At 37.6% G+C, this 27,785-nt stretch overlaps 2 protein-coding genes across 3 annotated transcripts; both read right to left on the bottom strand.

Moving 5' to 3' along the window:
• Window positions 1–3: 3 nt before the first annotated feature.
• LOC306849092 (zinc finger MYND domain-containing protein 12-like) lies at window positions 4–4,684 on the bottom strand (the record flags this gene model as incomplete). The annotated part of the gene is given in 7 exon segments (XM_079383945.1): window positions 4–156; window positions 354–523; window positions 2,236–2,407; window positions 2,502–2,643; window positions 4,407–4,428; window positions 4,431–4,527; window positions 4,625–4,684. Coding segments are annotated over 7 exon segments (816 nt in total).
• A 1,083-nt stretch (window positions 4,685–5,767) lies between these two features.
• Window positions 5,768–27,505, bottom strand: LOC306849798 (monocarboxylate transporter 1-like). Of its 2 annotated transcripts, XM_079385118.1 has the most exons (5): window positions 27,342–27,505; window positions 15,124–15,410; window positions 10,245–10,388; window positions 9,334–10,128; window positions 5,768–8,617 (listed from the first exon to the last, which is right to left on the bottom strand). In XM_079385118.1, exons 2-5 carry the CDS (start codon window positions 15,338–15,340, stop codon window positions 8,379–8,381), a joined length of 1,395 nt encoding a protein of 464 aa, XP_079241244.1. In that variant the 5' UTR covers window positions 15,341–15,410; window positions 27,342–27,505; the 3' UTR covers window positions 5,768–8,378. The 2 variants fall into 2 exon arrangements, with proteins under 2 accessions (XP_079241244.1, XP_079241245.1); XM_079385119.1 differs by lacking the exon at window positions 27,342–27,505 and having other exon boundaries at window positions 15,124–15,472.
• Between the last annotated feature and the right edge of the window lie 280 nt (window positions 27,506–27,785).

Genomic DNA, 27,785 nt, shown 5'->3' with positions numbered 1-27,785 from the left:
GTCTCAATGTGTGCTGCTGGTTGGTGTGCCTACCTCTGTGTAGAGCAAATGGGCAATGTCACACTTGTTTTGCTTCAGAAACACATCAGCCATAAGTAAATATCCTCCAGACGTCACAGTACTGTCCAAACCAAACATCTCACTGGCATAGTACACCTACACACTGAATTTTTTTTTACATTAGTCAGTTATGTACAGTTAATACACACATGAATATGTTATTTAAAAAATTGACATAAAATACAAACTTTTTGTTACAATTATACCACACAAACACGCATCAGCAATAAGTCATAGCAGATAATTATGTACATGCAATCCAATAACAGTGTTCCACATGTTTTAGGACTCACGTCATTGGCAAAGTGAGTGAGAGCAGATGCGTATTTTCCCGTGGCAGCATGCAGGCGGCCCAGGGCTCTGTGTAGCTGATGAAAGACAGTGTGACTGCAGCCTGGTATTTTCATTACTGTCCACTCGGCCTTAGACAGATACTCATGTGCCTGGGAGAGAGAACCCAAACCTAAACTCACACAAACAACATACATTATGAACAAAAGGTCCTTGATGCCTCTTGAATTTAAGAGAGCCTGGCTATTAGAGGGTCTTTCTGCTCAATCCAATCATCTTTGATGTTTCTGTTGGAATAGACTTCCAATGTTTTAAAGATTCATGCCTGGTTTGCTCATCTGTCAAACAGAAGATGAAAGCAGCCACTGTGAATTCTCAGCATACAAAGCATCGCATCTATCCATATAGACAATAGTTTAATTATCAGGGGTGTGGCTCAATCCGCTCCCTAGTTCAACAGTGCACTGCCCAGGGAGTTGGCCATTCCTAGGGCCATTCTCATCATCAAAACCATTCCATGTTCACTCCCAAGAAATCCACCATAAAATCAAGTGAGCATCAGCTGCTCACTATATTCACTTACTGGAAATGTCGTCATGTCTGCAGTCTCTCTAGTTGTGAGAAGATGAGCGCAAGTGTAAATCCACGAAGACAAACCTATATTTCTGTCTTTAAAACATTTTATTCCTAATATGCACAGAAGGAAAACAACCCTGCAAAGTTTTAATGACTATAAGAGATTTAAGGGTTTTTATAAAATTAATTTTAATATATTATAATATAATTAAAATTAAAATATAATTTATTTTAATTAAAACTTTATGTATGTTCAGCAGTTTTGTCATAAATGTATCTGTGGTCTAAGATTTTTTAAAAGAAGTCAAATGATCACCAAGGCTGCATTTATTTGATTAAAAATAAAGTAGAAAAGTACTGAAATACTATGACAACAACTGTTTTATGTTTTAAAAATGTATTTATTTAAAAAAATCATTGATTCCTGTCCAGTCTTTAGTGTTGCAAGATCCTTCAGAAATCATTCTAATATCTTGATTTGATGCTCAAGAAACATTTATTATTATGATCATTATTGTACTGCTTAGTATTTTTGTGAAAACCATGATTCTTGGTCAGGATTCTTTGATGAAAAGAAAGTTAAGAGAACAGCATTTATTTGAGAAGGAAATCTTTTGTAATATAAATGCCTTTACTCTCATTTTTGTACAATTTAGTGTATCCTTGCTGAATAAAAGTATTCATTCGTATAACATTTTTTTACAGATTTTTTGATTTAGAGTATATTGTAAGCATTTTGTTCCTTGCCTAATTAGCTTACTGTCTGAATCTTATGTTTGCACATTACCTGTTTTACATAAAAACAATTCAGGACAAGCATATTTTATAAAAGCTGTAATGCAGATGCACTATACGTGTTATACAGAGAGGTTGTTTATTAATACCAGATGCATTTTAATGAGCAGTTTCTCGTCACAGAAATGGAGATGCAGCTCATGTCGAAGAGCTTTCAGTGCAAGAGTTTTTCATTCAGACAGTACACATCTGCATGCCTAGTCTGCCACATCCTGAATTACATAACAAGTGTCTCTTTTTGCAGTTCATGTTCAAGCACCGCCCTTGAGCCCACCAATAGACCGTCACACAGGAAGTAAACAGAGCTCTTTGCCAGCCTCAGATTTTAGCATACGTTTGTTTCCATTCTCTCCTGAAGTGGAAGTTATTGGCTGTCAGCCACCAGAGAGCTTCAGAAAGTGAAGCAAACTGTGAAGTCTACCAGTGGCTTTCAGTCTATTGGACCTTAGAGAGATTTTAAATTAGTACAACTCTGTGTTGGTTTTTGCAGATAGGTTTCTATGCGTGTCTCACCTATATTAGCCTGTGCGAGTAGTAGATAAGCTGGTACCAGTTCAACAGCACAGGATCCATACACCCGCATGGCCCAGTGCAGGAATAGGAGAGCGGCCGGTAACACATCCTGGAACCTCTTCATGGACACCCACCTCTGTGCCTCTAAATGAGCAATTTCTACTAGATGTTTCTAGAGTCAAAAACACGCAAAACACAGACTAATTAGATATCTGCCCTGCTTGCATCCCATTTGCCCCAATTGATGTGTTGGAGTGCATACAAACCTGTTTCTTCAGTGTTTCTTTGTGGTGGTGCTCTCGGTCCGACTGCAGTGTGCCGAATGGTGCATGTGCGTGGATAGATAGTAGCAACAGACAGACTTTTTCATGAACACTGGTCCAGTCAGTTTGCAGGTGGTCAGAGTTACTGCACACACACACACACACACGTTCCAGAGACTTTAAATGTTTTCATATAAAGCTAGTTATAAAAACCATTACCAAACTCAAATAGAAAACTTTATGCAATTTTACAATTCAAAAAGTTATTTACTTATTAAAATACTGTTTTTCAAAACTTGGACATTTCCAAAAGGGGGTTTTGGGAGGTTTTGTTAGCTCATTTCTAGGTACAAATGTGTCCTCAAGATATAAGTAGGTACATCTGTACGCACACACATGTTGGTATGGTTTACGCGACTCTCCATAGGTTTAATGATTTTTATACTGTACAACTATTTTCTATCCACTACCCTGACCAGGAAGTGTCCTCGTAAACCATGTTCACATTGTTATACCTATGTCATTATACACATTTGTGCCTCATAAACATATAAACCTTTACTCACTCACACACAAACACAAACGTGTTCCAACTTGTTATACAATCTCCTTTTGTGAAACAGACAAAAAATAAAGCAAGGATTGAAACTAAATGGCAGAGTAAATAAAGACAGCATTTTCATATTTCATTTACAGGTACATCTCAGAAAATTAGAATATGGTGAAAAAGTTAATTTTTTCTTGTAACTTATTTCAAAAAGTGAAACTTTCATATATTTCAGATTCATTACATGTAAAGTAAAACTTTTGATGATTAGAGCTTACAGCTCATGAAAGTCAAAAATCAGTATCGCAAAATATTCGAATATTTCCTAAGATCAATTACAAAAAGAATTTGCAAAACAGAAAAGTTCAAGTTCTTTAAAGTATGTTAATTTCTGCACTCAATACTTGGTCAGGGCTCCTTTAGCACAAACTCCAGCATCAGTGAGGAATGGCATGGAAGCGATCAGTCTGTGTGGCACTACTGAGGCACTATTGAGCCTTCAGCTCGTCTGGATTGTTGGATTGCCTGTTTCTTATCTTTCTCTTGAAAATATCCCATAGATTCCATATGGGGTTCAGGTCAAATCATCAAATCAAAATTAATCATCTCTAATCATCAAAATTAAAACAAAAAAACTTTTGAAATGTTTTACTTTACATGTAATGAATCTAAAATATATGAAAGTTTCACTTTTTGAAATAAGTTACAAGAAAAAATGAACAAATTTTCTGAGATGCACCTGTAACTATCGCTTTAAGAGCTGCCCGTCAACGAACATTCTGTTTCTGTCCAAGATATATAGTATGTATTTGCATGCAGACGCTGTGAGACCGTAGAGGGTTGTGAGGATTGTGGCGTCTTTAAAAACAGCAAGTGAAAACTCCACGCATGCACGCAAAACACATACATTTTCCAGTCATATTTCTTTCTCTTTTTTTCCTGGTTGGCTTTAAGCACGCACGGCTGGCTATTCTCTTCCCTCTGCACATAATTTCTCTTCCAGCTGTTTGAACTCGTTCAACCTTTCCATCTCCGCAGTAACGCGGCCAAGAAGAATGTGCGCATGTTTGTCTACAGTGCCATCTGCTGTCTGTATACGCAATTACACGATGGAGCATTACGTAGAACTAATTTAAAGGCCGGTGTTGTGCTAAATTCCGACCCCCGCCAGATTACTACCCCCCTAGCATTGGTAGGTTTAGGGTTAGGTGTGGGGGAGGGGTTAGGATTAGGCAATCAGGTAGCGATTTCAACGAGAGGCGGTAATAATTTGGCAGGGGTCGAAAATGGCCACAACACCTGAACACAAGTTGGTTGGTTAACATAAAAACCAAAACACACACACACCAGAACAGACTCACCAGTAAAATGTGACCAGGCATGTTTTGCAGGTTTCTGGCAAAGTTCGCACAGCTTCTTCACTCCTTTAGGATTTGCTAGTGGGTTGATGGTGGCCGATATCCCAAATAAATTTACTCGCAGCTGTTTCAGCCTTCAAAATGTGTTTAAATCAATACAAAAACTTTTATTTTCCTTTCTGACCACAAGCTGTTTAAAGAGTTTTCCAATAACAACTCACCTCACGCAATAATTCTTCCTCTCTGTCTGATCTAGTAGTGTTTTTCAAATTGGTTCCCATGGAGACGACCTCGGGGCAGCTGATGACGATTCGTCTGCTCCTGCGATTTTAATGTTTATACACGATTTATAGTTTTGTATTTTACAATAGCGTTTCAATAGATATTTTACATACTTGTAGTTAAAACGCTTCATTTGCAAAATCTTATTGACTCGAAATACAGGTAAAACAGGATCTGCAAGTTTATAGCCACCTGGTGGTGAAGTTATAATTTACATTTAGTCATTTAGTAGACGCTTTTATCCAAAGCGATTTACAAATGAGGACATTAGAAGCAATCAAATCCAACAAAAGAGCAAAATATAATTATAGTATCTATTCCCGTGTTGATAAAACGTCACTTAATGATAAATCATTAATCTAACTGTAGTATAATTTTCCTTTCTTGACCACTATATTTGAGAGACCGGGGCTAGTTGTCACAAGGGTTATTTGACAGCAACTTTTAAGTTTTCAGTCAAACGTCCAAATAAAATGTAAAAAGTGATTTTGTTTTTCATATATATCCATCTGAAGGTAACCCAAAGACTGAACAGTTTTCAGGCATGCTAGGGCAAGTTGTCAAACATTATAAATATTCAAAGTTTACAGTTATTCAGATGCTTTACTCAAAGCAACTTGCAAATGAGAATATAAGCGGATTCAATTAATTTAAGGAAGTAAACAATATTATAAACAGTGATACCATAAAAAAATCCATAAATACTAGAAACATACTACAGTTCAGTGGCCTTTATGTTTTCATAATTGCGGTATTAATAAAGTTTAGCTGAAAGGTTTATTTCCACATTTTAATGTGACAATTTGCCCCATGTAGTGACAACATGCCTCATTACCATTAGGCATGCATTTTTCCCCCCTGGGAAATAATGGTGAAAATATAGAATAACGTCCTGTAAGACTTAAAGGTACATGTCTACATAGAAACTGACTTCAGTGAATTTTTTATCAGAATAGGTTTTTATAGTAAAAAAAAAAATATATATATATATATATATATATAGTCAGCCCCATCATGGTGCACACAGCCTAAATTATTATTTTATCAGAATTGATATATTTCACTCACAGTAATAACTCATTTCCAATTTTAAAAAAAGTTTATTGATTTGCTCATCCACACAAAAAACATCAAAACATACAACATTTCACACGTGATTGTTTAAAATACAATTATTTTTTCCTTCGCCCTGAATACCTCATGCCAGACTCTACCCACTCTTCTAAATTAATCATGAAATCGTGAGTTTGCATGGAATCTCTGTGCACAAACACACACACAAATACAAACACTTCCTACCCCTGTCTCTCTTCACCTCAGTCAATTGTCTTTCTGACAGGAGACATTTGAAAAGTAAGCTGGTTAAGTGTTACTTCTGTTATATCAACCCAAAATTAAAAGCGGGAATACAACTATGGAAAAATTTGAAGAGAAGAGTAAAAAGGCTTTACCCTTTACAATGCATTTTCTCAGGGTGGTCCATTTTCTCTATAAAGCAGTATTTTCCTTCACACAAATAAGAAATCCACCTGCACACACATTAGAGTGGAGTTTAGACAGCTCTGATCCTGTAAACAGAAGTGGAGTCAGAGCAGCAATACTGATCTTATTTGAGATACTGAAAACAAGTCGTTAACACTGCTCCGATTCCCTTTCTGCTTTTTGTCTCACAGCTGCTATTATTCAGGCGAGCTCTGAGATTACATTACCAGAGAACTGTGTACAAGCGCACATCCCTCAGGACCCACACTGATACATCTCTACTCAGGGAAAAAAAGAAAAGAAAAAGAAATTACACCATGAACTCGAGAGTATGAATTTCACCTTAAATGAACCTACTTAAAGTGCACGATACAAAAATTACCACCTGCTGACTAAACAAGGACACGAGAACAGATTTACTACTTTGCTGAAACAAAAGTTTCTAAAAATAAAATACTACACAGAAACCACATATCTGATTCACCCGCTATTTGACTGCATTGCCGCAATGAATCCCAGCAGCAAGCAGGTGGTGGTGTTTCCTCCCTTTGCTTCAATGTTTTCACCTGAAATTGACTCGCTCTAGAGAGGCAAAACTGTCACTGATATGTTTGAGATCTGCTAAATCTGGTTCTTTTCGCAGACCTGAGAGTCATGTTGTTTTTCACATGTTTAGCGAATCTAAAAAGCAGAAGGAATAAAATGGCTTGAGAATATTCCTTCACCCATTTCAGTTTGTAAAAAAAAAAAAAGAGCATCTTAGTGAGTGCAGGTTAATACTAGCAGAACTTGAAATGAAATTGTCTTTATTTCTAGCAAACACAAACTCAGTACCGTGTTTGTTGCTGGCTCAGTTTAAAATTAAGCACTCTACTCTTCCTTAATATGACACAAAAAGCTAATTAATATTAGACTATCAAATTAAAAGCACTACACACCCTCTTGACATTGCAAAAAGCTCTGTAAAAAAGGGTCAGGAGTTAGTATTGTTACACGTATGGCTGTTAAATACAAATAAAACCTGTATGTAGATAGAAAGGCACCTAATCAAGGCACAGGTTCTGTTGGCAACCATAATTAAAACAGTTTCTAGACATTTAAAAACAACGTGGTCAAAAAAGCAAGTGAACACTTGTAAAAGGATCCCCTATTTAAATGTACCCTTGTGAAACTCATCTTTTTCATTAGTGCTGAATGAAACAAAAATGCTGAAGCACATCTCTTTTCATGTGAAGTGAGAACTGCCTCAGATGAAAACAAGACCTTTGCAATATTGTGTCTGCAGTAGTTCATATAAATGGTAACCACAGAAATCTTCATGGTTACAGTACAGAGAGTAAAGAGTTTGATAACCAATGTGAGATCATGAGATCACCAGAGCAGGAAGCAGCCTGTCAAAAATACATTAAACTGCACTTGGAAACAAACCGTTAATTCTTCTGCCATGCAAAGGCAAAACACAGTAATTAAACATTTTGGCCCATTTCATGAGTGAATTTGAGTCCAGTGACAGAAGGGATTTACTAAATGTTCAGAGCACAATAGCTGATATCAAATCAATACAAAAACTGTCAGTCTTGACATAATTTCTGAATTTTGCCTTTATATGGCAGTCTAGCAATGCCTGGCACTATTTTCTAGCAGCCAACCAGAACAGGGAAGATTACATACACATACTAAACAAAAAAACTTCAAGCTCAACTTAAAAAAAAAAAAAGGAAAAAAAGAAGTATCCTACATATAATAATGACCTTTAGTCAAAAAAACGCTATATTTCTAAGATGGAAGAGTGAAATATTTCTTCTTCCATGTCTTGAGCTGACAAATTCTGTGTGTATGTTACCTTAAATGTCACACATCATAATTCTCATTAAAAATGTTGAAATGTGCCTTTTGTGGTTTCATTTAAAGGTATAAACTGCATTATTCTGGAGTCAAAAACTAGGAATGCTCTCATAATGGTTATAATATACACCAAAAAAAAGGTGAATTGTGGCATTAAGGAACGGAGACACTCCTGTAACATTTGAGATGTGTGTGGGATTGCATAAAGGAGAATTTCTTGGCATCGTAGTCCTTTGTGCTGTTTTATACACTTGCTGAATCATTAAGTGATGCATTAGAAGTCATTTTGGACGGTCAAAACTGGAAGACACGGATTTGTTGGTGTGTGTGCGCATAATATAGTTTTCTCCATTTGGCAATGTTAGCTCATGCATCCCATGCGTCTCCATCCACCTCCTTTGCCTTCTCGATCAGGGCATTGTCTACGTCCGTCTCTGCATCCTTCTCTTCCTGTTTAGCTCTTCTCTCCTCCTCCCTCTTCTCTTTGTCCACCAGATGGTAGTTGATTCCCATTCCCACAAACAAGAATATGCTGGCAATCACCAGGATGATTCCACAACTCTGATATGTGTATTTATAATCACCATAATCATCATTGAGTTTTCCTGCAAGAGAAGAAATGGAAAAACAGGTTTCTCAGTCTCTTTTACACACTAACTGGAACAGAATGTGCTATAATGTTCAGTGATTTATGTAATTAATGCTGAAAAATCCATTCCCAATCTCACACAATTGGTTGAGCTAATGACATGACAAACTGGTCAGGATTCTCAAACAAACAGCGACGTTTAGATGGGAGAACATGTAAAACATGTAAAAGATTACGTGGAGAACATGTAAAATTTAACCAAATATTCAAGCATTTTACATGTTACTTATTATAAATGAATGAATTAATATTACTTTTTAAACTATATTATTTTTAAATTGTTATATTTAAATGTATATTCACATTTTTATAAAAAAAGGATAAAATGTATCCTTAAAATGGTCATGTTGAACTAAAATGTTACTAATTAAAATGAATGAATTTATTAATCATAATACAATTAGACAGAACATTCAAGCACTTTATATATTAATTTAAATGTGTGTCAACATTTAATAAAAATAAATGTTAAAGGGATGGTTCACCCAAAAAATAAAAATGTACCCTTCATGTCAATCCAAACATGAATGAATTACTTTTTTTCTGTGGAACACATTCTTAAATCTTATTCCACAGAAGAAAACGTGTCACTGATTTGGAATGGCATGAGGGTGTGTAAATTGCCATTTCTGTGTGGACTTTTAAGTGGAAAGGATTCCCACTCAGCCTTACCCAGTATCGGAGGCCCCAGCAGCACAGGCCCACACTCCACGATGGTCACCAACCCCACAGCACTGGAGAACCTCTGAGCACCCACCAGGTCCATGAGAGTCTCAAACAGCACGGAACTCAGCCAGCCGAATGCCACACCGAAAAACACTGCATAAATGGCAAAACCCATGTAATCTGTGGAGAATGGAGCCAACAAGTGGCAGACGCCATTATACAGCACAGATGCGGCGAAGAAGTACTGGATACGTGGACGGACCCAGCGAGTGTTGGCCAGCAGGCCCATGGACGGCCGAGCGATCATGTCGGTAAAGGCCAGGATGGACAACAAGAACGCAGCCTTATCCTTGGAAATCTCTTTACTCTTCGCATAGTTACTGAGGAACACAAGAGGTGCGAAGAGGCCGAAGAACATGATGACGTTTCCGAGCAGGTACAGCAGGAAGCCTCGGTGAGTGAACAGGGTCAGATCCAGGAAGCTGTTGACAGTCTGCAGGCATGTCTTTTTCTCTTGACGTTTGGGGTCGCCATCCTCTTTTGGACTGACGGGTTGTGGTTTTGGTCCAATCGGCCGCATTAGCGACCCCGCAACGCAGCAGTTCAGCAAAGCTCCGCCCAAAATGAGGAAGCTGCCCCTCCACCCAAATTGATCAAACAGCCAGCTGTTCAACGGGGCAAGGGTGGACAAGAACACTGGGCTGCCCGCCATCGCGATGCCATTAGCTATTGGCCGGCGCTTGTAGAAGTATTTGCCAATCATGGTCAATGCTGGATTCAGATTAAAAGCCAAACCCAGGCCTAGAAACAGATGAGAGAAGGAGAAAACTGATTTGTGAAATTTTGATTATTTAATTGTACTCACTCGGTCTTTAGGTCTCTGAATAGTTATGATCAGTGTCATTCAGTGTACGTACCACCTATAACTCCCACACAGAAGTACAGACCCTCCACTGTGCTACAGAAGGATGCGGCGACTAACCCTGCGCCAGACAGACAGCCCCCAGCCATCATGATTGGCCGACTACCAAACTTATTTACCAGAATACTGCTGATTGGTCCTGTTGAGAGAAAATAAATAAATAGTTTATACATTGTAATGTTGATGTTTAATATTTTTTTAAAATAGCTAAAATAAACAAAATATTACATAAAAATAAAGAAAATATAAAATAATAAAAATAAAATCATTTTGTAATTGTTGTTTTATATTCTATTCTTCTGTTGAGGTTTACAAAACTTAAACCTAAGAGAAAACAGGTGGGTTTAAAAAAAAAAGGAAAAAACTAAAACCTACACTGGCTAAATTTGTAACCGTTACCTATTGTGAGATTTGTTTTATAAAATATCAATTTAATTCATGTTTACCTAATGTTTAAAAAGCAGCAAAATAAATGGAATAAAATATATAAAAAAACATCAGAATGTGTAACAATTTTGTAATTGTTTTATATTCTGCTCATTTGATATGTAGTTTTTCAAAACTCGTCAACTTGAGTGAAAACAGTTGGATTAAACAGAGTAAAAACAAAAAGCTAAACCTATAAAAAATTATAAATTAAATAATTATAATTTGTACATTTTAAAAAAGTTTTTAACAAAATAAAAAAACAAACAAATGGAAAAGGCAAAACCACACATACAGAAACACACGCCACACAGGGTCTCTTAATCAAATAACTAGAATAAAAACAGCTCATATAACATTTATTTTGTCCTCCTGATGCTGACAATCAAAATTTGTTGAAAAAGAAAAATCTCTTTCAGTCCTTATACAATTTAACGATGGTTTTAGGACAAATAAAACGAAAAAACATGTTTACTATAGTTAAAACCATAGTAACCATGTTTTAGCTAAACTAACAATGGTTTAACCATGGTATTTGTGGTAAAACTGTGGTTATACAATTGGTAAAAAAAAACATGGTCATTTCACTTTTACTATAATAAAACCATGGTTCATTTTCGTAAGGGAGGCTGCATTTCGTACTCTTTTAATGTTGCAATCATACAGTTCCACCACAAGATGGTATCAGAACAGCAGTCATTCACACCACTTGGACTTCAGGAATCAGAGGAAGGAAACTGTGATACCATATGCACACACTTCACTACATGACATGTGATCAACTGAGGTGCTGTGAAGGAGAAAATCTTAATCAGCAGATTGAAGCTGACCTCCAGAAACCAGAACAGGAACTTGCTATTTCTGTGTGTCTCAGTGTGTGGCAGACCAGTGTTCATTTCAGTTAACTCAGCTCCTACATTATGCAAATCAGACCAAACGAGCAGCCTTATATGACCTTCCTTTACTCAACAGAATTACTGGAAGTTCCCTCACAAATACACAACCACAAGCTATACTAATTAAATACTTAAATATAGTATTTATTCATTCCTGAGCTGCATTGTGGCAGTAATAAATGTAGGTATACTTCTTGGTGAATAAATAAACTGCTTGGTCAGTGCTCTGCTTTCTTGTGAAAGGCCCCATTTAGAGCAGCGTCACAGTCAAATAACTTCACTTACAAGGCAAGACACCACAGCCTTTAAAAAGTGGTTGTTTGTTCAAGATGGTAACTAAAACTTTTAAGTGATAAACACAGAAAAGACGCAGTGATGTTTGGCACGGTTCCTATAATAACCAAACCTATATTAGACAAATCTATCACAGTGTTATTGAGAGAATCTGAAACAAAGTGCAGAAGAATCTAGTGCAAACTCCATAAAAACATTATAGCAAATAGTACTGTATACAACCCCAGCTAATGCTAATGTCAGGTAGCTTTAAAAAAGGCTTGATGAATAGTGTACAGAAATGTATAGTACAAAATGAAATATCTACAAACTCTGCACATGCCGGTTCACAATAAAAGCTAATCTATCATCAGGAGGAGGAACGCTCTTGTATGTTTCGCGCAGCCAATCAGAGTTCAAAGCAATTTGTCCGTCCCCCAGTCACATTCCTCAAATTAATTTATTCTGACAGGCTTTGTGTAGCACCAAACGGGCCATCCTTTCCAGCCCCCAAAAAAGAGACAAAGACAGCAGTGATTCAAATACACACATACACGATTATATAAACTGGTTCAGAGAGACGTGAGAGTCAGCAGAGGATAGGTTTTAGATATTCAGTCTGAGAGCTGCTTGTACTTTTACGAAGAGAATTTAAAATGCACAACTTACAGGAGAAGCAGTGTGAGTCCCTAACACTGGAGAAAAATCAAACGTTTTGTAAGGCTGAAAACAGCCAGGGATGTGGGCACAGATCACATGGAGATATTATATGGCATAACTTCAAATCAGTGCTGACATGAGCCAAGAGAAAAAGGACTAAAGGGCCACAACACTAAATTCAAATCACGTTCATTCATTCATATTCAAATGCATATAGAACATGCTTACTGAGGTTTATTAGGAAAGGCCAGGGGGTTTGTGAGTTTATGAAAAGCAAATCATAAAATTATAAAAGTGTACAGTTAAAATAAATTAAAATATTTATTAAAAATAATAAAGCCTGCAAGTCATGTGACTGTGAACAACAATGAAATGTAAACATGCGAATATGTTGTAACATTTAAATATGAACTTGGGGAGTAAAGTATATTTTAGGCCATATTTTAAAAGTTTGGGAATCCCTGGTATTGACTCATCCCTGGTATTGATCTCATTTTGCTGAGTACTAAAGATCATGTTTGGTGAACTCTCACCTGCGAATTCTACAGCAACAAAGTGTTTGACCAATAAAGGGTCTAAAGGTCACAGATTGACCTCTTGGTCAAATGAAAGATGTAATTAATTCATTTTTGACAGTTTCACGTTACTACAAAAAAATTTAAAAACTTGTTAGAAGCTGCATGGTTTGCAGTGTCAATGCAGTGTATTTGAAATGTTTAATTAATATGAAAAATGTTAATAAAAAGGCAGACAATATATACTACCGTTCAAAAGTTTGGGGTCGGAAGTCTCTTATGTTCACCAAGACTACATTTCAATCAAAAATAAATTGTAAATAGTAATGTTGTGAAATACTATTACAATTTAAAATGACTCTAATATGATTAAAATTGTAATTTATAAGCGCCGGCAAAGCTGAATTTTCAGCAGCCATTACTCCAGTCTTCAATGTCACATGATCTTTCAGAAATCATTGTGCGGATTTGGTGCTCAAGAAATATTCAGTATTATCAAAGTTCAAAAGAACAACATTTATTGGAAATATAATTATTCAAAGACACTATAAATGTCTTTGCTATCACTTTTGATCAATTTAATGCATCCTTGCTGGATAAAAACTGAATCTAAACTTTATAGAAGTAAAATCATATCCTGTTATCGTATCCTGTTGTTCATATTCTTGCAAAAGAAAGAGAAAAGGATTAATTAATTCACCAGGTTAAAGCACATGCACATTTGCCTAACATTTACTACACTTTTCCTTTCAAAGATATGCACATTTACACCAACTGGCGCAAAAAAGGAGAAAAAAAACCTCTCGGGTTATAGGTGACTGGAAGAGCCTCTTGTTGAGTTCAGGCTACGTGCAAAGCCACATGAACATAATGGAAGTCAGTATATGGAAACCACAGACACGTTCTCTTTCAGGAAGTGACATCATCAGGCAACACCGTCCTCACCCAAATGTTCTTACGTGGTAGCTTACGTGGTAGCAAATATTAGTCATACTAGAACTAGATGTTCGTGTTTGTATCCTTCCCTAGTGTGGCATCAAGTGACACAGGAACTCTTCAAACCAAAAACTCTTCCCAGCAGACATAGCATTCTGGGTGATTACCTGGAAGAACATCAGGTTAGAAAGCCAGTTTAAACATGCCTCTACCTAACCAGCTTAATTAAAGGAAGACTTGTAGAAATTCAAGCAAACAAACAGATGCACAGCAATAGCAAAAAGTGTGTCAGGGTTTAAACACACAGCTGTGTTTCAGTTCTAACCTTATTTCACTCAACCGGAACACAACCACAACACAAATTAAACATCTACAGAGAGAGTGGTAGCCAAATATAGAATTTAACAATTCACAGTTTTCAGTCTTGTGACTGGCACGGAGACCCAGAGGGCACAACATCTATTGAACTGCAGCACAGGCCTATCAATTTTCCATCCATTTCAAACCATAAATATTTAGATAATCTCTTAAAAGAAATATACGTGAAATTAAATGAGATATGCTTAAAGTGGCATAATGTACTAAGGCCACACAGCATACACTTTACTGATGATGCATACTCTATACAGTACAGGCAAGCAGATGACCCCAGAATATGAATGTAATGCACTAAATTGCTAATTAATTCTTTGTTATGGTTTTCTATTTGAAAATGCTTAACATTAAATGTTTGCTCATTGCGTTCATCAGCTTTTTTGTACTGTACATAGTATGTTTTATTAATAAGCAATGTATTGTATTTTGTACAAAACCTTGTTTTGCCCTCCAGGTGGGCATAAGGATAAGGATGTGACAAGAAAATTGCATAATACAATTAGTAAATCAAAGTTTTTGAGACAAAAATACGTTATTAAATATGCATGATTAAGTAGATATTATTTAAGAGAGTTTTTATAAACTAAAAATAATCTTATCTACCCCAAACTTTTAAACTTATTTTTTCCTACTTCTCCAAACAATGATTATCATTGTAATAAAATATCCCATAGGGTAGGATAGCATGTTTATGAAATAAAAAGTAAAATTCTCAATTTAATACTCACAGAGAAATAAATAAGTACAGTAAGTACCAGGATGGACAGAAGTGACAGTAGTAAATGGAACTGACCTCCTGCATACATGACAGCCAGCATAATCGATGAGATCCATGACACTTGGCTGCTGGTAGCATCGAAGATCACCTCGATCTCTTTGAAGAACACCGTGATGGACTTGGGGAAGGCATAGGAGAAGCCAATGCTGATAAAGGCCCCTACCACCACTGCCCAGCCCCAGCCTCCCTCTGGAGGAGTGTAGCCCACCGGCCCTCCTGTCGCTGGTGGCATCTTCACACGCACACGCTGATGACGACGAAGAGGAGAAGGATCAGCTGAGCTTCAAGCACACTGGATCAGTCTGTGAGAAGAAACAGAAAAGAATTTAGAGCAGAACGCACACAAGCACAGACTGAAAAAGAAGATTCACACAGTAGTTCTCAACCCTGTGAACTGTGTCAGATACTAGTCCACACTGGACGAGATCCAATTCAGGGAGAGTTATCCATGTGGACAGAGCAAGCGCACAGCATGTGAATGAACAAAGTGTGAACACAAACACTGTGTAAATAGCTTGTAGTTTGAATGTAACTGCTTTAGTCAGTTACTATTTAACTGAGCTGATGTCAAAATACACAAACATACAAGACCTGGACACATCAAATGTCCTTTCCCCCACAAGTAATATAGAGAATAGGCTCAGATGCCTTCACACACAGCCTTTAATTCCAGTGAACAGAGTCCCTTAGGCTCCAGAGCACAGAAAACATTCATTTGAGCGTGAAAGTCATGTTCTCAGGCTGGTATGTGTGCTTGGGAAGGTGGAGGCTAAATCACTCCAAGTGCCTCAGAGAGGAGAAAGGGTAATATATCTGAAAGGATAAAACAGATGGGGGTAACGGCTCCAATTTTAATTAAGTCCTCTCACTGTTGCTTCAGGCAGAACTTACCTGAGCACTGCAATAGCTGTGCATTCATACTAAATGTATTTAGACTACTGTTATTCATACAAATACCTAATTACATTTTTACCATGGTATTGAGGTGCTATGTGCGTGTTTTATAACTCTGGTCATCGTGATCTAAATGTATGATACTATGGAAGACCAACAGTTAATTTTAATAAAACTTATATTTCACCATATAAAAATTAGATTGTTCAAATTTGTACAGATGTTACTGTATTTGGTAATGTAAATTTATGTTCATCTGCATCCTAAGCCAAGCTACTACTAACATTAGGCCTGTCGTGATAATTAAATAACCGTCTAATCGCAATTATTTGATCTAAACAACCGCGATTATTGTGCTTTTTATACGGCACAAGAGGGAGTCATACACCAAAAGAAACAAAAGAGCACCAGTTTGGTTTTCATGTGAGGGACAGAATTACATTTACATTATTAAATTTAAGTTTACAGAAACTCATCTTCCTTCTGCTGCATCTGTCAGCCGTTCTCCGTTCAGCATTCAAACAGCACGTTATGACAGTCAGAATGGTAAAACTCTCTCCAAGATGATATATTCCCATTATAATACTTGATGTGTAGATAAAGGTCTGGGGATTCGCATGAAATGACTATATCTCGCCGGAGTTCATTGCTCTCTCTGTGTTTGTACCGTGTGGAGTGCAGCGGCAGCACGCTGACTTATGTTGCACCCTGCGTCTGCATAAGAGCTTTGTGCCGCTTTGTTTGAAGTGTTTCACATGATCAAAGTTTTGCACACAGAAAGACTATGCTGATTTAGTTGCCAAAAGTTCAAGAGAGATGAACTGAGACTAACCCTGTTACTGCATGTTAAGCCAGTACAAATATGAGAGAAAGCAAGTAAAGATACATCTATATTTGAAAAATGATCGGCACATTTGGTTCTAGTAGAGAGCACAGCTTTTGTTATGCCACAGACACAGCTAGAACCTCTAGAGTCAGACCACCTGACTGACATCAAAATTGACCAACTACTCTAAGGGCACATAATATTCTTAGAAGAGCATCAATGTGATGTTTTACACAGCCAAAATATTGGAGAGTTGCACAGAGAACAATGATTTATGAGATGCTGAAATATCTAAGCAGCTGTTCACTCTTCAAGCATTAGGACACATATTACATCACTGCCAACACTGAAATCCTGAACACTCATGTTCTGAGAAAGAAAGTCCCGCGGAACTCAACAATAGAGAGCAGCTCTTGTGACCATATCAATCCAGTATGTGATGTCATCCTCTTGTATTTATGCTGTCTAATATACAAACATCTGCAGTCAGATGAGCTCATAGACACTAGCTGGATTGTTCTGGGAACAAACCGAGAATCGAGACTTGAGTGTGGTGATACCAGGCTCTCCAACTTCCCTGTCATGTTTTATTAATGACTACTGATGAACCTCTATTTGGTGCATTATTTTGATGCATTAACCCCTCCTCTTAATCCTAACTGGTATGCAAATCTGCCAGTCACCTTCACAAGTTGCTGATTTTTTGGTGATTTCATTTGGATACCGTTACACAAACTAATAAAACCAATGAGTTCCAATGATCCGCAGACTTGAGGACTTTAAAATGCTGATCTGTTTCCTAACACACTTCGGACTGAAACCCTAGCAGAATACCAGATCAGCTGGAGCCAGATCAACACACGCATAAAACTGGTGCATTCCTACCTGCTGTTCTTTTAATGCTGCAGAAACGTATGCATTTAATCTTACTGAAATCTGAGACAGGAAAAACTAAGGTTTGTGTGTGTGTGTTAAGACCTAAAATAAGCGTTTTTGTTTTCCACTGACTATGCAAATGCCCTCACAAGGGCAGTGTAGCTTAACTAGCGTGCAGTTATTTATAAATCATTAATAAAATGTATGATAGCCTTGCAAAAACATAAGCAAAGATTAATGCTTCTGGTTACCGACGAACCGCCATGTAATATGCAAAAGTCAGAAATGCATTTAAAAGCAGCAAAATGTTACTGTAACATTTATATGATGTACGTGTCCATATTTATGTATAAATCAGCTTGTTTTAATCTCTCTGAAATGGGTAATGGGTTCCTTTTATAGAAAGTGAATACCAGGCTAATATTAAATAGTTTGTAAATCTCCCAGCATGCTTCAGTATGGCCCAATTAAGCCATGAAGAGGCTCTTTCCTCCAGAGACAGCAGTATTGGACAGGCTGCTGGTTCAGTGGTCTCCTGAGAGTCTGTGGATGTCCTGAACTGCTCTCCATTGTGGACTCTCAGCAGCAAAGGTTACGGCCTAATATTTCTCCACTGGGAGCTGCAAGATGCTGACTAGTCATAGGTTGAGAGGTGACAGTCTTGTGCTTTTGACAAGAGACAAGAGATCAGCACTAAAAGTGAGCAAATGTCCATTAAGACTTAACCACTCAGTGTAGGTCAGGTATTGTGTTTAAGTCTCAAGTAGGGAGAGGTCAGGATGGTCATCCAGTCAGTCAACTGATGGTCCATCATCAGCCAGCATTAATTAAACTACATTAAACCTGGATCATTTCACATGCATGCTGCTTTATATCAAAGAGAAATGTTATTAGGTACTAAAGTAACAGTTTCTTTTCACATTTTTAAAGGATTTTCACCTTGTTTTCAGAAACTGAAAAGCAATTTTATGCCATTTTTTCTCCATAGATTTTGTATTGGGTTCAGGTCTGGAGACTGGCTAGGCCACTCCAGGACCTTGCAATGCTTCTTACGGAGCTACTCCTTAGTTGCCCTTGCTGTGTGTTCGGGGTCATTGTCATGCTGGAAGACCCAGCCACGACCCATCTTCAATGCTCTTACAGAGGGAAGGAGGTTGTTGCCCAAAATCTCGCGATACATGGCTCCATCCATCCTCCCCTCAATACGGTGCAGTCGTCCTGTCCCCTTTGCAGAAAAGCACCCCCAAAGCATGATGTTTCCACCCCCATGCTTCACGGTTGGGATGGTGTTCTTGGGATTGTACTCATCCTTCTTCCTCCAAACACGGCGAGTGGAGTTTATACCAAAAAGTTCTATTTTGGTCTCATCTGACCACATGACCTTCTCCCATGCCTCCTCTGGATCATCCAGATCGTCTTTGGCAAACTTCAGACGGGCCTGGACATGTGCTGGCTTGAGCAGGGGGACCTTGCTCAGGGACCTTACCCTGAGCCAGAATTCTTGCTGGTTGGTAGGTGATCAAATACTTATTTCATGCCATAAAATGGAAGTTAATTATTTAAAATCATACAATGTAATTTTCTGGATTTTTTTTTTTAGATTCGGTCTCTCACAGTTGAGGTGTACCTACGATGAAAATTACAGATCTCTCCATTCTTTGTAAGTGGGAAAACTTGAAAAATCAGCAGTGTATCAAATACTTATTTGCCCCACTGTATATGAAAATAATGTATAGAATATAATTATATAGGAAAAAAACGACCAGAACATTAATTAAATTTCTCTTTTGGTGCTCCACAGTAGAAAGGAAAGCATAAGGAAGAATATGCAATGAAAACATGAGTAATTACTTACATATTTTCATATCTGGAATATTTTTGCAACAACCCTGAAGAAATCTTGACACCATTTCCTCTTCTCCAGAAATCTGACAGAGAACGCCTAACTTCTATGTAATATAACAAGTGAATCAAGCATGAAATCAATTCATTGCTACATAATGTGTGGCCTTTGATCAGAAACCAGACTTACACTTACAAAGTTTTGCTAACATTCATTTTGAATAGTGTGAACTACAGGTTTTACAGTTCACTGAAGCCAAAGGCCTTGTAAATTCTGTCAGACTGATACCATTTTTCACAGTCCCTCTTCTCTCATTCTCAGCAAAGAAGTAAGGATGGTATTGAATGACTTTATTCATTCATACACACAACCAAAGTACACACACACACACACACACATTCAAACCAGGCTATTTTCTTCTAAAAACAGTTAACCGCTCTATATAACACCTGATGGAAATCTAAAAGTGGGCCCACAATTACTCAATTCACAGAGAACCATTCTTATGACCCTGATCAATTATTAACAGTGAAACAAGTAACACACACAGTAACAAATAAGGAATAACCACAAACAACTATTAAAAAGTCCCTTACACATACACAAAGACATTAACATCACTTGCCTTCTCAAAGTCTTGAGGCCTGAGAGGTGGGTTTAAACACGCCCCCATCATTCATTGGTTTCTGACTTCACTGTCAGAAACCAATGTCTCTGTCTCCTAAGGGCTTTAACGAGGAAACATTTGACTAATGCACACTAAACGTTTACATGTGAGTAGAGGCTGTAAGTTAAAGCTATATTTTAACCCAAATAAAATTACTTTGACAATGATAATAAATGGGACTGAAGCTATAAACTTCAAATAAAAAATGCTACAAAGACTTTCATTAAAGTACTCCCTGATATATTTTAAGTTTTCTTGAGCCATACAATAGGTTTGTGTGAGGAACAGAATGAAAATATTTAAGTTTCTCTTCATTGAAATTACATGTAAAAATGCAATGAAAAAATTAGGTAACACTTTATTTTAATGTGTCCTTGTTACATATGTTACATGTACTAACTATACAATAAATTAGGGGTGCTCCGATTCATCGGCTACCGATCACTATCGGCCGATAATTGCTTGGGGAAGTTTTATCGGCGGTCTCTAAAAAGGCCGATCTCTAGCTGATGACGTGCCTGCTGTGAGAGATTTGGCACGACATGCAGCACACCTTCTCGGCCTTTGCCCGGCGCGGGTGAAATAATTATAATCCTGAAGGTGAGGTACAATTCATATTTCTTCATTAAATAACTTATAAAGTAATTTGAAAACCTTATGTGAGACGTAATTTCACAAACAGCTTGAGTGAATCACCGCGCGCTCTCTCTCTTTCTCTCTCAAAATGCGCAAACGGCTTCAAATCAAATCGCCTCTGCACTATAAGTGAGCTGCACGCTGAACAGTTGACAGGAACTGTCACTTGCACAATCGAGGCAGGGTCGCGTCATCACTATAGTTTATAAATTGCATTTCTTTTTAATTCTTGCCAGTGTTTAAACTATTCAGCGCTCATGCACACTCGCAGCGCGCGCACACACAAACACACACACACACACACACACAACACCAGGTTCACATCCGTTTGCAGTGCGTATACGGTACGTATTTTTTCCACGCTCATAACTAATTAGAGCATTCACACTGCACACGGCTGCGGTCCGGTGGTGCGTTCCAGGTGCGGTGCGTCTGCAGCAGTGCAGAGATAGTTTCCACTGCACGCGCTGAATTAAAGTAACATCTCATTGTTTGCCGTAAATATGAACATGGATTGACACGAAAATGTAGTAATAACACCATAAATGCATATAATTAAAGTCTACTGTGTTTCACAGTCAACATAGGGCTTTTTGGCTAGGTTTAAAAGGAAAGAGCACTTTTAGATAAACAAGGCAATAATAAATGGTACTCGTGGAGGTAGAAAAACAAAATTCTTTATGAACTGCAGGATTGCTTGTAATAAAGATTTAAATGCAAAAGGAAAGGCAGTAGAGCTGACTGTTTCTGTCAATGGTAAGTTTGTGATAACGTAAGAAAAGTAGTTTAAGGCCCGGTTTCACGGACAGGGCTTAGACTAAGCCAGGATTAGGCCATAGTTCAATTAGGACATTTAAGTAATTTTTATAAACTTGCTTAGAAAAAAACAAACAAATATTTATTACGTACCGCACATGGACTGCATACACACTGAAAACGGAGTGTGTGAACCTGGCATAAAAGGCCAACTCATATACAGCTCACAAAATCAGGCTTGTGCTGTGTGCAAGCTATTGCACAATTGTAAAAATAAAAATGCACTGTATGATAAAACATTTAGGTGAGATAAATATATATTTTTGAGAAATGCAAAAAAAAATCATCAAATTAAAAAATTCTCCTCTCACAAGAGTCACATAAGGGGGAATTCATTCTCAAAAATGAAATTCAGGCCCTGAATAAATGTCTAAAAATCCTGATTGGCGTATCACTATAAATAATTCTATGTAATAAAAAGAAGGCTTTAAAAAGATTGGTATCGGTGATAGGGATGCATCGATCTGATACTCAGGATCGGTATCGGTTCCGATACGGTCATATTCAGCGGATCAGATATCGGTCAGACGAGACCAATCCAAATCGGATATTGTGGGTATAGGGGAGAGCGGGGTATGTTGTCACACTTTTCACACGGTCTAACATTTACTGAGCACCATACATCACAATGGTATATATGTCATACCAAATGAAAGAAGGAAGTCTTGGGCACATACGTTGTATTCATTACATTTTCATATCTTATCTCATTACGGAGTTGTAGACTGTTGAATAGAGAATGTGCACTTGTGACATCGGCGGGTAAGTTGTCACACTAGATTATCTAAAAATAAGAACACAACTACTTAATTGTGAATATAGATGGTATTGTGAATATTATATATAGATTGAATATAGATTGAAACCAGAACTCTAAATATAAACAATCATGCCTAGAGAATTTGGAAAAACAATTATTTCAATCCAAACAATACACATTTCAGTCAAAACACATTAAGTGGCAAGACCACTATACTTTGAACTTTAAACTCAAATATTCTCTGGCTTGCACATAGATCCATGATAACTGAATGGAATGCTGCAGATAACTCGCTTAACTTAACATGTTTAACTCTGAACAAAGCAGATGCCCTGTATCTGACTAATGAGACTCATCTTCAGAGTCACAATTCTGGCACACATAAATTGTGGTCTGGCCTGAGGTGCAAGCATCATGGGCCCATTTGTTGCATTTTACACATTTTACCCAGGTCTCTTTTGGACGACTGTTTGAAAATGGCTCCACACATAGTGTTCCCCCCCTCGCTTCCTTTTCTTTTGAAACAGCTTTTTGCTAGATTCAGCCTTATTATTTTCTATTTCTAGTTGCTGCTTCACTGGCGTGTCAGTAAGAATTGCTGATTTGCGTCGTTTTCTTCCTTTGCTAGCTGGTTTTCGGGGGCCAGCTTTTGGATATGGACGGATGTCATCTGGAGTTGGTAGCCCACTGTCAGCAATAGCATTGCTGGGTAAGGGTGAGCTGGTCGTAGCAGAAGCATAACTAGGCAGAGCAGAGTTGGTGCTGGGGCCTGGCAGGGCAGGGTTCTGAATGGGGCGATCTGTGACGTAAGATGATGCAAACTTGGTTTCCAGAAATACATCACTGTTGTAAGGTTGAAAAAGCCAGCTTGAATGGTCAAGGGGGTTGCAGTTCTATGTGTTTATTTAAGTCGTCTTTACTTATTTGTACTGGGGCAAGTTGTCACATGTGACGACTTGCCCCAAAGTCATCGAGACAACTTGCCCCAAACTGACATGTGTGCTAATGTTGGCTAAATCTCAAGGTTAGCTCAACATAGCACGTCAGCTAAAGTATCAAAAGACACGTTATTGTCTCCTCTATTTTGTGCAAAATAATCATTTTTAACATTCATACCTAACAAAGTTGTATTGTATAAAATTTAAAGCGCAATTTTTTTTACTTTTTAAGCCGAAAAATAAGAAAATTGTGCTAACCTCAGATTAGAGTGCTCTTGACCACATGTGAACAGGAAGTTGACTATAGAAGTCAAACAAAGTGGCAATTTGAGAGCCTCTAGTCTTGGAGTTATGAACAGTGTGACAACTTACCCCGCTCTCCCCTACTATTCTGTGCTATTGTTGAGCCCCACGAAAGGCACAAAAACATTAGAAAGCACCATAAAGTTTTTGTGCACTATATTTCAAGTGTTCTGAAGCTCTTCCATAGTTTAATCTGAGGAACAGATGAATATTTAAGTCTTTAAATTCAAGTTCAGGTAAACTCTTCTCTCCGCCGCGGCTGTCTGTCATCCTCCATTCAGCAATCAAACTGCGTGTTGCGTTCGGTTACTACAGTCAAACTCTCTTCAAGAGCGCACAGTTACTGAGGTTTAAAACTGTTAAAAGAAAAGGCTTAATAAATTTAATACACTACGCATCAATATCTCTTCCCTTTGTACTTTGAACGTTTCTATGCGGACTCAGAGGGGTGCGCGCTGTGACTCCGTGTCGCTTCAAGCGCATCATTCTGCGCACGGGATGTGCATAAGCGCTTTCTGCTGCTCTATATTGGAGCCTTGCTTATTATAATACTTTTGCGCAATGAAAGATTATTTACAGTCTTTCTTGTTCTGTCCTATCTATCATATGTTGTTTTAGATTTAAAAGAAATGTCTTTTAATTTTATAGTAGCCTATATATTTATATATAAAAGCATTTGCTTGTTTTTTCATGAATGTATTTTACAACAATGTGCAATGTGTATAATTTCACCAGATTTAGTCCTACACTTATTCACTTTTATTTGTAAATAAAAATGTTTCACTGGGTTTTATCAAATTATTGTGCACCCATGATTTTCTAGAGTATGTTTTGCTGTATTATAAACCAAGTTTATAATAGTATTTTTGTCATAGATTATGATTATATATTTTTTCATTTGTTATTTTTCATTAAAATTAAGTTATCTATATGTAGTAGATTGTGTTTAACACACAAAAGAGTAACACACAGACACACAGAAGTATAGAACTTCTACATCGAATTAAAAAGAACTGCGCTGGAAATCGGATTGGATCGGTATCGGCAGATACTCACAATTTTCAGGATCCGATCCGATCGGTTCTGAAAAAATTGTATCGTTGCATCCCTAGATTGCAGACACTGCTTTCTGTGATCGGCAATCGGCCTCACAAATCCTGATCGGAGTACCCTTACAATAAATATGTAAACAATAATGTAAAAAAATATTATAAACAACAAATTATGCACAATTACATGCAAGTAACCCTAAACTGAACCCTAATCCTAACCCTAGCCATATAGTAAGTACATGTAGTCAATTAATATTACTCAGTACTTAAATGTAACAAGGACACCTCAAAATAAAGTGTATAAACAATGTGAAAAGTCATGTGGCTTACAAATATTGTTATGGATAGTGGGGGACTTCAAAGTCAAATAGGTTGAGAACCTCTGCTTTAACGATGTTGACAAGTGTGTGTGCGCATCTCAAAAGAAATAGCATTTATCACCAAGAGAACAGTGGAACAGCCAGACAGACCTGCCCCAAGCCATACACACCTTCCTTGCCCTCCATTCTCATTCAAATTTCCTGGCTTTCCATTTCCTTTACTTTCCATTCTCCAACTTGACTTCTCACCCTCTAATTAATCCCTCAAGTATTTCATCACTATCACATATTAAACCACAACCTTTAAGTTACCCAATACACTCACTACCACAGCCAAGACTGAATGTCACAACCATCGATTCAAAGAGTTGACAGTCAAAATCTCTGACATGCAACAGTGAGTTTGCAGCATAGCTATCCAACAATAGAATGACCTTTCTGTCATATTCAATTGCCACCTCATACAAGGACACATAATCATACGCACACACAAACCATTACTGAACACCGCCTGTGACACTATACGTGTAGATCTGCCAAACTATTACAGAACAAAACTATAATTAGTTTGTGGTTGTCTTAGCAACAAACATCACTAAACAATACCGGTAAAGAAATATAATAGCCATAACTGTGTGCTAGATGAAGAGTTTAGCACCTTACACAAATCAATTCAACTGTGCGCTCTTTATCAGTCTTGTGACCCCTTTGAATTGCTGAACCCGTTCCTCTCCCTTCCAAAACCTCAACGTTTGTCCTTGTGTGAATTTTTGATCAATTACAAATCAGACGTGACTGCTGAACTTTACGTCAAATCACGCTGAATGTTACATCAGTGAAATGGACAAACAACACAAAAACACCCCAGTCAAATGGACTTTTAAGCAAACATTACTGCAAAACATTTCATTGATGGGAGATTATCGTCAGGCTCTCAATGGGTTGAAAAAGTTGAACATGAAGTTGCATCAGAATGCTACTACTGATAAGATGTATAAGTTGCTCTTTTGAAAAGTACTGTTTTTCGAAACAGGGTTAGGGGAACTTGTGAGCAACTTATGCCTGAATCCACTTTACATAGACTCAAATTCATATCAGGTTTCTGGCATGCAAATACCTGTATCTTGTACCACACAGAGTCTGAAGTGGCATCAATTGTGCTCCATAACACAGTCTGGCCTCTCTGACATCTCTTTACCAGCCATTGTTCTTCTCCATGCTAGCCCTACGTTGAGTAAGGATCTATGTGATTCAATCTGAGGTGACCTACATTTAACCTTAGCATGATGATGCCAATAAGATCATGACGCAACATCATAAATGTAGAAACTTTCACATGCAATAAAAAGCTGATAAACTAAATCAGATTCTCTTTAAAGGAATCCGTTGTCTATATAAATTTATAGTATTTTAGTTTGGGCGTTTCAGACCCAAATATACAAGTGAAGCGGAGTGGAGTTTGCTTAGAGCTTTTTATTTATTTATTCAAAGTGTTGGTTTCCTCTCACAAATGCAAGATGATCTATAATTTAGCTTAACGCAAGTAGCGGGTCTGAAGCCAGGCCATCAGTGTTTGCCCTTACTCACTTTCCATCTACAAGTTGCTTGGTGAATTGAGTAGGACTGTAGAAATTTTCTCTGAAAAGAAAGCTACTCAATAATGTCTCAAAAAACCTTTTATATGTTTGCCTAGACGGAATTTTAGGGCATCATATACCCTAAAACACTGCACAGGGCTGTGCTGCTAAATATTTTATGTAGGCATCTCATCAGGTTTTGGACCAAACATAATAATTTCCTCATACCTCAGAATAACCCTCAATATTCAAATAATTAATAAAAATGATTCAAAATGATAAAACAACGCATGTTTTTAATAACTATTATACTTTTTTTTTTTAGTTTTACTTTTTTTCTCCAGTATCATCACTCCTTCATTGCGCACGTGAGAGCGTGACACGCGCGCGTAGCGATATTCACAATGGAGATCCGCTTCTTGGTTTTAAGAGAAGGGTCTTTTCCCATGATAGTGGGTTACACACCTCATATTCACCCACCAGTCAGTCTCAAATTGGCACAATGTCTCAATATGCAAGTCTGCGCGTACTGCGACATCGCGAATGATGCAACTAACCCGAAACATTGAGAGGCTTTCACAAAGAGAGTGTTGCTTGCAGCCTCCAGAGTTAGGTTCATTCACTGTATTAAAGCTCAAGACGCGCAGTTAAATGAACCCCCCTCTCTCCAGTAGGACAATGTTGTCCACACAATTCGCTTGCAAATACGCCCATGAAACACATACCTGCTCTTTTCATTCACCGACTCCGGTTGTAAGTTCGCGCTATCCGTCTGCGGTGTGCGTCCCCGGTTCACTGAGCAGCATGGAGAGCTCTGAACGGCTCCGTGGATTCGTGGATGTGTGGTGTGAGTTTTCCATCCGCTCGACTCTGATACAATCACTGCTGCACATGCGCAAAGCTGCTGCACGGCCACACGAGCGCTATGTGGTGCAATAGTCTCCAGTTACAAGGACACAAGGAGTTAGGACTTTGACCGTGATGTTAAAACCTCACCGGGACCTTCTAAAGCTTAAGCTATATATTATTTGCAATTTTATTGTAATTTAAATGATATATAAGGGGGGAAAACTAGACAGTAAGTAACTTGAACTTTTAAAGTTGTGTTCAACACTCAAACATATCTAAACATTCTTAGAAGAAAATATATTAAATTGAGAAGGAAAAAA

This window comes from Barbus barbus (genome assembly GCF_936440315.1).
Source record: "Barbus barbus genome assembly, chromosome: 29".
NCBI classification, from domain to species: Eukaryota; Metazoa; Chordata; class Actinopteri; order Cypriniformes; family Cyprinidae; genus Barbus; species Barbus barbus.
Note: the sequence above shows the minus strand (reverse complement) of the source record. Positions and strands in the feature narration are given on the sequence as shown.

Bases quoted from the DNA above. Each gene is read 5' to 3' on its own strand.
- LOC306849798 (XM_079385118.1), bottom strand. From the start codon at position 15,340: ATGCCACCAGCGACAGGAGGGCCGGTGGGCTACACTCCTCCAGAGGGA. The intron at 10,389-15,123 runs GTCAGTTCCATT...TTCTCTCAACAG, and splicing joins GGCTGTCATGTATGCAGGAG to GACCAATCAGCAGTATTCTG. The intron at 10,129-10,244 runs GTACGTACACTG...ATCTGTTTCTAG, and splicing joins CTGTGTGGGAGTTATAGGTG to GCCTGGGTTTGGCTTTTAAT.